The 12,850-nt window shown below is 41.3% G+C and overlaps 1 protein-coding gene across 7 annotated transcripts in view; it reads right to left on the reverse strand.

Moving 5' to 3' along the window:
• The window catches only part of LOC110505192 (protein diaphanous homolog 2), a 648,044-nt gene that overhangs the window by 449,007 nt on the left and 186,187 nt on the right, over positions 1-12,850 (reverse strand). For all 7 annotated transcript variants that reach the window (XM_021584239.2, XM_021584242.2, XM_036969763.1 and 4 more), the window contains 2 exons: positions 11,604-11,716; positions 6,641-6,757 (listed from right to left, as the gene is read on the reverse strand). In XM_021584239.2, the coding sequence (XP_021439914.2) occupies positions 6,641-6,757; positions 11,604-11,716 (230 nt within the window). The remainder of the gene's footprint in view (positions 1-6,640; positions 6,758-11,603; positions 11,717-12,850) is intronic.

Here is a 12,850-nt window from a genome sequence, read left to right on the forward strand (position 1 = left end):
CTTTTTCTACTTCTTTTGGAAAGGAGAGCAGGGGGTAAGAGCATTGATGTGGCTCAAATAGACAAATTCCTCTGAGCGGAGGCCTCTTTATGAACTAGATAGGCTGGATTTGTTGGGATGCATTTAATTTCAGAGAGATCACGTCAAAAAAACAAAAGTGCAGAGCTCTGAATATGAATGGGGAAACACGTGCGAGTGCATATTGACAAACAATTGACATGATCTAATTTCTGCTTATACTATATGCATTATATGTGGGGCTTTATTTGTGATGACAAGGAGCAAATGGTGGTTCCCTCTAAAATGTGGGCAGTCCTTATCATAACGTAAACAGATATTAGAAGAACCAAAACAAGTCAAACCAGATTTCCATTAAGCACAACGTTTTTGTAAGCATGAAATGGCAAATGTTTTGTTCCAACGACTGGATTCGCCCACTCGTGATGATAACGAGCGAGCACACGTCGCCCCTGTGTGGCTTAGCGCTAACCCGGCTTACGACTGTCACCGATGTAGACCACATTATTATCTCAATAAGCTGCCCTATTTTCCCGGCATCCCCCGCTCCTCCCTGCCACCGCCACTGAGATAACTGGGGAAGGGAAACAGCGAGCGAGTGACCCAGAACTGTCAAGCCCTACCAGAGCCTGGACAGGGCAGGGCACCAGAAGTCAACATACAGTGCCTTCAGAAAGTATTCACACCCCACATTTTGTTGTGTTACAAATGTGTTTTAAAATGGATTGAATTGAGATTTTGTGCCACTGATCTACACACAGCACCCCGTAATGTCAAAGTAGAATTATGTTTTAGAAATGTTTACAAAATGAAAAGCTGAAATGTATTGAGTCAAAAAGTATTCAACCCTTTTGTTATGGTAAGCCTAAATAAGTTTGGGAGTAAAAATGTCACATAATACAAGTCACATACTAAGTTGCATGGACTCTGTGTGCAATAATAGTGTTTAACATGATTTTTGAATGACTACTTCATCTCTGTACCCCACACATACAATTATCAGTAAGGTCCCTTAGTCTGGCAGTGAAGTTCAAGCACAGATTCAACCACAAAGACCAGGGAGGTTTTACAATACCTCACAAAGAAGACAACTATTGGTAGATAGGTAAACATTTTAAATGCATACATTGAATATCTCTTTCTCGCAAAGAAGGACACACATTGGTAGATGGGTAACACAATGAAGCATGGTGTAGTTATTAATTACACTTTGGATGGTGTATCAATACACCCAATCACTACAACGATACAGGCGCCAAGTGACAACATGGCTTACAGTTGCCAGAGAGGAAGGAAGTCGGAATGAAACCTTTCAGGCATTTCACAATGAGGCCAATGGTTTTTAAACGACGGCTGTGATAGGAGCAATGTTCCCTCAAATTTCAGGCCTGCAGAGCGGAAACATTCAGGGCTTGAAATTAACCTGTTTATCCACTTGTCCTTCAGACAAGGTGACTGAAAATGTTGTTGTGCTGTTTGATGCAAGAAACCACTTTACAAAATAAAATGCATTATTATTCCCATACCATTATTACAGAGAATCAGACAAATTATGCTACCCTCTGCCTGTTGGTTACTTAGCTTATTCAAGCCTGTCTCAAAATACAACACTCCCCTTTAAATACAAAAAAAGCACTTTACCTTACTAGCTTTTCAAATGCACACGTTTTCTGCTCTTGTAGGAAGCAATCACTCCCCTATTGCTGACTACAAATTATCTTTAACTGGGCTAATAACTTACTAACTAGAAAATGATGTGAACAAAATGTGCACACGTGTCTACATACAGCTCTCGCTTTGATCTCAAAACAAGGGCATCTACTCAAAACCGCTCATGCTGTAAACAGTCCAGTTCAAAGTAAATGGCACAGATCCATATATGGCAATGGTATATGTGCCTATAGGGCTACTGCAGCTCAGATTTTTTATGACACACCGGTCAGTCTGTGTAGAGTACGGGCTGGGTCATGTATGTCAATGCAATAGAATCCTATTCCGATGCGTTCTGCCTAAAATATCTTGCAAAGTTAGTTTTTCATACTAAGTCTTGTATACTTCGTTTTGTTTCGGTATGTTGCATTGAAAGTAGCTAATATTGCGTTGATTCTATCACAGTTGCCACAGGAAAGGGAAAAGTTGATAGTGTTAACTAACAGGGAAAACTCTAGAAAGTTGAGTGAAGTTCAATCTCGTGCTTCTCTCTGTGGGCTGATATTTATTCTACAAGACAGTCCCGGGGAACTGCACAGTAGTCTCGGGATACTGTGCGCCTGTGAACGTGCGCAGTTTAGAGGGAACATTGGATAGGAGATAACTGAGGATGGATCAACAACATTGTAGTTACTCCACAATACTAACATAAATTACAGAGTGAAAAGAAGGAAGCCCCCAAAAAATTATTCCAAAACATGCATCCTGTTTTCAATAAGTCACGGCCCTGAATACAAAGGGCTGTAATCACTGCCAAATGTGAGTCTAACATGTATTGATTCAGGGGGTTGAATTCTTATATAATCAAGATACATTAGTATTTTACTTTCCATAAATTACATTTAAAAGAAATACAAAATAAAGGATTTCTTCCACTTTGACACAGTATTCTGTTTAGATCGTTGACATTTTTTTTTTTTTTTACAATTAAATCAATTGTTATCCAACTTTGTAACAACATCATGTGGGAAAAGTCAAGGGGTGTTAATACTTTATGAAAGCACTGTAGGTCCCCAGCACCAGTCCTTCCATCTTACACTCTGTCACCTTCCCCCTCTATTTGGCTTCTAGCACCAGCACAAGCTCCCCTCCCAACCCCCTGCTCCACAAGACCAGTGTAATCCCCATATCGCTCCTCTCCAAAAGAGGAGATTGCTCTATATTTACCAGGGGTTTGAATTGCTCCCATTTGTTAAGCATGGCACTCACAGATTAATTACTGAAAATAAAATAAGCCACAAATGTTGGCCATTATTATATTCTAAATTCTTCATGCTCTGTCAAATTGGTTTTTGATCATTGCTAGACAACCATTTGCAGGTCTTGCCATAGATTTTCAAGTAGATTTAAGTCAAAACTGTAACTAGGCCACTCAGAAACATTCACTGTCTTCTTGATAAGGAACTTCCATGTAGATATGGCCTTGTGTTTTAGGTTGTTGTCCTGCTGAAAGGTGAATTCATCTCCCAGTCTCTGGTGGAAAGCAGACTGAAGCAGGTTTTCTTCTAGGATGTTGCCAGTGCTTAGCTCCATTTAGTAAATGTTTTATCTTGAAAAAGTCCCCAGTCCTTAACAATTACAAGCATACCCATAACAACATGCAGCCCCCACTATGCTTGAAAATATGGAGAGTGGTACTCAGTAATGTGTTGTTTTGGATTTGCTCCAAACATAACTTTTCGTCCTGAATACAAAGTCTTAATTTCTTTGCCACATTTTTTGCAGTATAACTTTAGTGCCTTGTTGCAAACAGGATGCATGTTTTTGAATGTTTTTATTTAGGTTAGTATTGTGGAGTAACTACAATGTTGTTGACCCATCCTCAGTTTTCTCCCATCACAGCCAGCTAAACTCGGTAACTGGTTTAAATCATTGAGTCACCATTGGCCTCATGGTGAAATCCCTGAGCGGTTTCCTTCCTCTCTGGCAACTGAATTAGGAAGGACAATTGTATCTTTGTAGTGACTGGGTGTATTGATACACCATCCAAAGTGTAATTAATAACTTCACCATGCTCAAAGAGATATTCAATGTATGCATTTAAAATGTTTACCTATCTACCAATAGTTGTCTTCTTTGTGAGGTATTGGAAATCCTCCCTGGTCTTTGTGGTTGAATCTGAATTTGTAATTTACTGCTTGACTGAGGGATCTTATAGATAATTGTATGTGTGGGGTAAAGAGATGAGGTAACCACTCATGTTAAACAATATTATAGCACAGAGTCCATGTTTATTAGCAAATTTTTCCTCCTGAACTTATTTAGGCTTGCCATAACAAAGGGGTTGAATACTTATTGACTCAAGACATTTAAACTTTCATTTTTAATTAATTTGTAAAAAAGATTGAAAAACATAATTCCACGTTGACATTATGGGATATTGTGTGTAGGTGTCATGTGTGCTCCCTCTCCGGCCTCTAGGTCACCAGGCTGCTCGTTATGGCGCACACCTGTCACCATCGTTACGCGCACCTGCGCGTCATCAGACTCACCTGGATTCCATCACTTCCCTGATTACCTTCCCTATGTTTGTCACTCCCTTTGGCTCCTTCCCCGGGCATTATTGTTTCTGTTTCATGTCTGTGCGTTGTTTGTGTTTTCTTGTTTTGTATTATGTTACGTTTATTTATTAAAACACTCACTCCCTGAACTTGCTTCCTGACTCTCAGCGCACTTGTTACAGTAGGCCAGTGACAGAAATCTCAATTTAAATTCAGGCTATAACACAGCAAAAAGGGGGTTCTGAAGGCACTGTAACACCTTTGAAATCAAAGCCCCCGTTCTGCTGGAATATTGGCATAGGCATGTCTCTGTTGCATGCCCCTTTGATCAGGAAGCCCTCCTATACACCTATGGACAAGTTTCGCTCCATCACCTGACTTGGCCTGACAGCGAGTGCGAGTGACGACGGTGGCCAACTCATCAAAACCTGAAATTATTTTACGGGATCCCTTTAATCTAAAATTAAAGACATACCCTTTCCCAACCAGCCAATTTAATTTGGAACATAAAAAGATATGCAGGTTCAAAGTAGCCGAAAAAGGATATATTGATGATGAATTGAGGCCAAGCTGGATATAGAACCTTGAGTCAGACCAACCGACCGCACCTCGCAAAGCCCGATGATGTATGTGGAATTATATGTCTTCCTCGTGAAGTAGGGGAGGAGAGAGAGCAGAGAGGAAAGTATTTTTAAAAGCTTATCTTTAATAAGCACATTCATTTTTTATGACCATTTGTAGTGATCCTTTTGGAGAGCTGTGGCGTCAGTAGTGGGGAGAAGACGCAGACAGGAGTGCTGAGGTGGACTTGCTGTACTCGCTGCTTAATGTGTTTTCTATTTCTCACCTTCTCCAACAAGATGAGGAATGCATTATTCATACCAGCCGAGTGAGCAGCATCTTGTCTATGGTAAATTCTTCTTCTCTCTCTCGTCTATCCTCTTTCCTTCTCTCTTTTCTGTAAAATATGTTCATTCTGTGAAAAGTCTGACACAGCAGCAAATTGATCACTGTCATTGTCATCACAGAAGCCGCCGCAGTCTCCATCCTTTTTCCTGTGATTGACACATTTACACTGCCGAGGCAGGCTGCCATTTGAATAATTACCTAATCGTTCAAAACTACAGAATATTAGATCTGTTCTGATATGACCCTGGCACTTTGCACACAGTGGTTAGAGTCAGACAGAGGCAGAGAGAGACAGAAGGAAAGAGAGAGAAACAGAGCGAGACAGATCGAGACAGATGCCTTGAGAGGACATGTGAATCTTTAATTAAAGGATTACATTTCTTTTTATCATCAATTGCACATAAGGTCCAATCGAAACTTGACTTCCGCTTTTAACCCAACCCCTCTGGATCGGAGAGGTGCGGGGGCTGCCAATTTGGGCGCCCGGGGAGCTGTTGTTGTGGGGGGGGGCTTAATAACTGCGTTGCTCAAGGGCAGAACAACAGATTTTGGGGGATTTGAACTGGCAACCTTTGGGTTACTGGCCTAACGTTCTAACCGCTAGGTCATCTGCCAAGGTAATGTTTAATGCTTACATGCCTTCTGACCTCTCAGTGCTACACTTTCACCACTAAGCACTTCTGAATAAGCTACCTTCTTATTTATCATCACTCATCAATATTAGAATTCCGAAAACCAGGTCTCAAGCATGGATTACACTTGAGGCCCATGCGATTTCCACAGAGTTGGGTATGGCTGCCTTTTCCTGTTACGCTCCTTGCCTATGGAATAGCCTGCAGACTAAACTTAAACTTGAGACTCTTGTCCCCCTTGCCCATTTTAAATATTTATTGGAGCATTTTTATTTTTGTATTGCTTGTTACTGTTTCAGGTAATGCAAGTTGTTGTGCTGTTAGTAGAGTAACCTATGTGTAAATGTAATATGTTGCTGAATTTTTTTGTGTTATCTGTGATCGTTTTGTTTGTCTTGTGTAGTTTCTTAATCATTGTACCTAAACTGTATGTGTAAACATGTATACCAAGGGCCCAGCTGTAAAAGAGACCTTGGTCTCAGTCTGTGTTCCTTGTTGAAATAAAGGTATAATAATAAAGTGCTAAGGATATAAAAGCATGTATGGGAAATGGTAGATTGCAGGAAGTAGCTTTACATCTGAAAGGCTCGTAGCACACTGTAATCTACAGGAGTCAGTGACGTGTCGTGTTATCTGGCCCAACTCGAATATGGTGTCAAGGAGAGGACATCTCTGTGTTGATAATGCAGAATTAGCGCATCAGCTCTACAGAGTAAAGTATATCCCCTATAGAGCTACATACAGTATAGAGTAGAAATGGTTTAATGTCAAAATGTTTGCCTCATGCCTTTCTCAAGACCAGCCTTGTGGAAATGCAGTCTTCCTGTGAAAACAGTGAAAAGAGACGTGGGTGTTTGGGGCAGAAGTCACCTGATGTAGTAGTCATTCCTGATGAGAAGGAGGTGCTGTAGGATGGACAGGAAGTAGGTCTCCGATCCAGTGTCTTTCACCATGTTGGACAGGAGATGGTACACCTCACCCATATCAGTGAGCAGGTGATTAAGGTATATAACAGCATGGCCTTTTTGCTTGTACAGTATGAGTGAAAATGTACTAGGCATCATGCAGAAAAAAACTAGAGATTTAATAAAGGAAAAATATACAGCAGTACAATCTATGTGCCCTTTCTAACCAATTCCATTATTAGCTTTCACTACCTCTCCTCATAGCAATCTAATAATATAGTGACAGTGCATTCTAAAATACATCAGAATCATTTCGATAGATCCTCAATTCACGGTGTTTGTTTGCTTTTTCCCCTCAATCAAGTACTCAGACATGCGTCATTGTGTACAAGCAAACACTGCGACAAATCCTCACATCCGTTTTCCCATCGGGGAGCAGCAGAAGAGTAAACAGCTAACATGAGGAGGGGAATTGGCAATAAAGAATGGTCCCTGTGGTCTACCTGTCACTTGACACCTTTCAAGGAGGAGGAAATTAATCACATGAAAACTCCATTGGGTTTGAATATTTTAAGGGACAATCATGAAAAGGGGATCAGTCACTGTGGAAAATATTGCTGAAATTCAAGTCTTCACGATTGTGCCTTGTCATGTCCGTCGAAGAGAAAAGATGTGTTCTTAAACTTGCAAAAGGTATTGATTATGTGTCGGACAACTCGGCTCCCCAAGGAGCGTGAGCGATGGCTTTTGATGTCTAAAATAGTTGTTGAATCAGATAAGAAATCATTGTCTGTTGGGGTTTTTTTTGTCAGAAAAGTGGTGTCTTTAAAAAAATGTATATATATTATGTCCGTTTCTCTGAGTTGAATTGCTGGCTATTTGTTTTCCAAAAAGAACAGGAACTGTCAGAGGCTGCGAAATGGAGCACTTGGCACATCTCACAGTTGATTTGTATGGAATTGAAACCATAGGAAGCAACGTTCAAATCAAGGCAAAAGTGACTTTACAAATAATATCCAAGTGTGATTTCAGAATAATATCATGATCAAATGACCATCTATTATATATCTGTGTTTATGAGAAATATTTACATGGGATTTTAATCTATAGCCAGATTTAATTTGATCTTGTTTGAACTACAACAACAACAAAACAGTCCCAAAACTGTAAAGAAAAAGTGAGAAATAAATAGCCTGAGGGGGTTATGCATAACTGTTTGGTTGAGAAAGGATCCTCCCGTGGATATTCATCGTTTGAAAGGCATGTAAAAAAAAAAAAACTAAACAAATAGCCCAATTAGATAATATGTGCACACATGCTGAAAACAAGGAAATAGAGTAAGGTTGGAAAGTGCATTGTTAAACTGAGAAGGATGAAAAAATCAATAGCCATCATAATATGTAATGTGCGTTTTAACAATGTCTGCTAAAATATTTGCGTGCTGACTGTGGCGTGATACACTGTATGGTTTGAAACCCTTTCACAGTCAGTGGCTCTGCGTTCATTCACATTTGTCTGTGGTCAGCAAGCAGTAAATAAACCTATCTGATTTGAGTAATTTTTTTGCCCAGAGGGCTTAAAAGGAGGGACCAAGGGCCTGCCTTCCTCAGATTATGGGAGAGGAGAGAGGACAAGGTTGGACTTGCTTCGTTTCGGGGTTTTTAGAATAGGCCATGTCAAAGTTGGGTGGCCCCGTCAAAGTTGTGTAAAGCAAATTACATCATTCCAATGGAAAAACTGTTAAACTCATTGTCTCAAAATATTTCAATGATAATCGAGCGTTGATTGCCTCTGAAAAGTTAACTTTAGCATGAATGAGCATCACCTGACAATCAGTACAAAGACATGACATGCAAAATGACAGAACACCGCATCATAAGTATGGAAGAAGCCCGGACTTGGAAAGTGTCCAAGCAGCTACATCTATCAGTAAGCAGCAGACATGAACAAAGCTCTACCTACAGAACAATGCAAATCCAAAAGCACACACTTCTCTTTTTCTCCCTCGCTCTCTTTCTCTTGCTACATTTGACTTCTACTCATGTTGTGGAGCTAGGGATCATGAATAAAAATGAGCAGCAGTGGAGGTGCGATGTGGACCAGTCAGTGGTAGGGTCAATCAATCACTATTCCACAGCATCATTAATATTCATTAGTGGCCCCAAGTCACCCCTCAGCACCCGGACCTGGGCCGGACACAGAGGACACGCGTCTCTCTGTGTTAATATTCATGAGGCAGGCAGGGAAACAAGCTACAGAGGAGGCAGCCGGGAATGTGTGTTTGTGTGTGTGCATGTTTGTGTGTGTCAGAGAGTAGAGCTAGCATGCACATCATGAAGACTATTCACAGATCAATACCACATTGTCCTTGGAAACAAACATTGGGCCCAATAATTTGTGAACCTGCTCAAGCACATCATTAATCCAGGTGCAGTGTCCGTTTTTTCCCCCTTCCCTCGCTCTCTCTCTTTCTCTCCTTCTCGGAGCGTCAACAGTAACTGTCACTCAGCACAGCACTCAGTGGCGGATATTCGAGCACTGTGGGATTTGGGGAGACAAAGGTTGGCAGAGAGAACATCTGTATAACAGTATCTAGCCCTGCACTGTCTACCTATCATGTCAGTGTTTCACACATCCAAATGCCCTTAGAGACGCTCCTTGAATTATTAGGCACCTGGCCAAATATGCTTTAAAACAAGTCTCAAACTCAGGACCCAATTAGGGCTCACTTTTAACCACTCATAAAGTTTCCAGTTGAGCGGACCTAGCGGGACGACTTGGAGAAACCAACTTGTCATATCTAACTAAACGGAAAAGAAGAAAGGTAAGGTAATTGCTCAAATGGACACAGGTGTGATTAACCAGACAAAACAAAGAGGTGACTGAAGAGTGACCTCGTGTACCAGCCAAAGCAACGGCACTAAAACATGTATCCACTGTACCATAACAAGACTTAAAAGTGATAGCCATAAAATAAACAGTTTGTTCTGAAGACAAAACAAGTGGTAGTGATTGACAGCTGCCTTCTGTGTCTTGCATCATCTACAGTGCCTTGCGAAAGTATTCGGCCCCCTTGAACTTTGCGACCTTTTGCCACATTTCAGGCTTCAAACATAAAGATATAAAACTGTATTTTTTTGTGAAGAATCAACAACAAGTGGGACACAATCATGAAGTGGAACGACATTTATTGGATATTTCAAACTTTTTTAACAAATCAAAAACTGAAAAATTGGGCGTGCAAAATTATTCAGCCCCTTTACTTTCAGTGCAGCAAACTCTCTCCAGAAGTTCAGTGAGGATCTCTGAATGATCCAATGTTGACCTAAATGACTAATGAGGATAAATACAATCCACCTGTGTGTAATCAAGTCTCCGTATAAATGCACCTGCACTGTGATAGTCTCAGAGGTCCGTTAAAAGCGCAGAGAGCATCATGAAGAACAAGGAACACACCAGGCAGGTCCGAGATACTGTTGTGAAGAAGTTTAAAGCCGGATTTGGATACAAAAAGATTTCCCAAGCTTTAAACATCCCAAGGAGCACGGTGCAAGCGATAATATTGAAATGGAAGGAGTATCAGACCACTGCAAATCTACCAAGACCTGGCCGTCCCTCTAAACTTTCAGCTCATACAAGGAGAAGACTGATCAGAGATGCAGCCAAGAGGCCCATGATCACTCTGGATGAACTGCAGAGATCTACAGCTGAGGTGGGAGACTCTGACCATAGGACAACAATCAGTCGTATATTGCACAAATCTGGCCTTTATGGAAGAGTGGCAGGAAGAAAGCCATTTCTTAAAGATATCCATAAAAAGTGTTGTTTAAAGTTTGCCACAAGCCACCTGGGAGACACACCAAACATGTGGAAGAAGGTGCTCTGGTCAGATGAAACCAAAATTGAACTTTTTGGCAACAATGCAAAATGTTATGTTTGGCGTAAAATCAACACAGCTGAACACACCATCCCCACTGTCAAACATGGTGGTGGCAGCATCATGGTTTGGGCCTACTTTTCTTCAGCAGGGACAGGGAAGATGGTTAAAATTGATGGGAAGATGGATGGAGCCAAATACAGGGCCATTCTGGAAGAAAACCTGATGGAGTCTGCAAAAGACCTGAGACTGGGACGGAGATTTGTCTTCCAACAAGACAATGATCCAAAACATAAAGCAAAATCTACAATGGAATGGTTAAAAAATAAACATATCCAGGTGTTAGAATGGCCAAGTCAAAGTCCAGACCTGAATCCAATCGAGAATCTGTGGAAAGAACTGAAAACTGCTGTTCACAAATGCTCTCCATCCAACCTCACTGATCTCGAGCTGTTTTGCAAGGAGGAATGGGAAAAAATTTCAGTCTCTCGCTGTGCAAAACTGATAGAGACATACCCCAAGCGACTTACAGCTGTAATCGCAGCAAAAGGTGGCGCTACAAGGTATTAACTTAAGGGGGCTGAATAATTTTGCACGCCCAATTTTTCAGTTTTTGATTTGATAAAAAAGTTTGAAATATCCAATAAATGTCGTTCCACTTCATGATTGTGTCCCACTTGTTGTTGATTCTTTACAAAAAACAGTTTTATATCTTTATGTTTGAAGCCTGAAATGTGGCAAAAGGTCGCAAAGTTCAAGGGGGCCGAATACTTTCGCAAGGCACTGTAGGTAAGATCTAGACGTCCAAGAGATGAGGAATGGCGATGAGAGGGGGAGAAGAACCGAGGCAAGAAAGGGTGAGAAGAGATTGTTTACCTGGTTAAACAGGTAAGAGATAGGTGAGGGAGATTGCACTATACATCCTCAAATTCTTCTCTAATGAATCCGACCATGCCTGCTTTAGACCTGTAAGCCTGGTAAGGCCCGACACAATACACTCATTCCCAGCAGCCCTTTTCCGGTGCAGTGGCACAGACGGACAAAAGGATATTCCATCTCAGCACGGATGTCATCAAGGCGATGGGAGAGCTCAATGGAGTCCTCCTCCTTGTTCTCGTTGAACACCTTCAGTTGGATGTCCAGCTCCTCGGTCTCTTTCATCTCCTGTAATTCAGAGACATGAATAGACTGTGGTATTAGACAGAAAAGGACTCAATACCTCATTATCGATTGGTCCAACGGAACGGAAAATATTGGCCTGTGTTGTATTGTAATGTGATTTAATGAGATAGACAACAGAGCATTGGACGCATATACTGTACCGTGCAGATTAATTCATTTATATACAGTGTTATCAGTACTACATAAACCTACACAACTCAACTAAATTGTACTACCCTATAATGGTTCTAGGGATGTGAACGTTTACACATTCAAATTATTTAAACAAAATGGGGATCCTTAACGTTTTTTACGTAGCAGAAAGTAAACAGCATAGAGGGTATATTTCCGCAACAGCACAAGGCTCAACTTCTCCGCTGTTTTGGTGCCCTTACTACCATGCTGTGACAGCATGAAGAGAACCCGTGCACATGCGCAGAAACTGTGTGTGGCTGTGTAAGAGTGAAGTGTTGCATCTCGCTCATCTCATTATCCTAGCGTATTCATATCGTTGATGATATGTCACAGCATGCCATTGCAAGATTTGTATTTCCCGATAGATATGCCGAGTGCACGGTTCTGCCTATACTGTGCCCCTCACTTATCTCTCTGTCCCTCACTAGCTTGCTATTAAAGATGCAAGTGTTTTCGGAAGTATTGCAGTTTAAACATTTGTCATATCCCTAACTAGTCCCATTAACGGAGACCATTGTTGATGGCGCACAATTGAGAGCGTCGATCGCCTCTGAAAAGTTAACGGCGAACAATTGGCACAGCGTCGTCCGGGTTAGGGGTTGGCCAGGGTAGGCCGTCATTGTAAATAATAATTTGTTTTTAACTGACTTTCCTAGTTAAATAAAGGTTAAATAAAATAAAAATGTATGAAATAAAATACTCATCACCCCCCTTCCCTGCCAGCCTGGTATCCCCGAATCACCCAGCTCTCTACACCTGCCCATTCCACAAGGGGCTTTAACGGTGCACTTTACAACTTTCCTATGAATCATCAGAGTTGGAGTTTACCGATGACACCATGCCAAATGTAACCCAATTTCTGCATCTATCAATCACCTCGCTGCTCTTCGGCCATGCCACCTGTCTTCGGAAACGACAGTTCAGAGAGGGAAGCAGCACGCA

Source organism: Oncorhynchus mykiss, chromosome 31 (assembly GCF_013265735.2).
Source record: "Oncorhynchus mykiss isolate Arlee chromosome 31, USDA_OmykA_1.1, whole genome shotgun sequence".
Classification (NCBI taxonomy): Eukaryota; Metazoa; Chordata; class Actinopteri; order Salmoniformes; family Salmonidae; genus Oncorhynchus; species Oncorhynchus mykiss.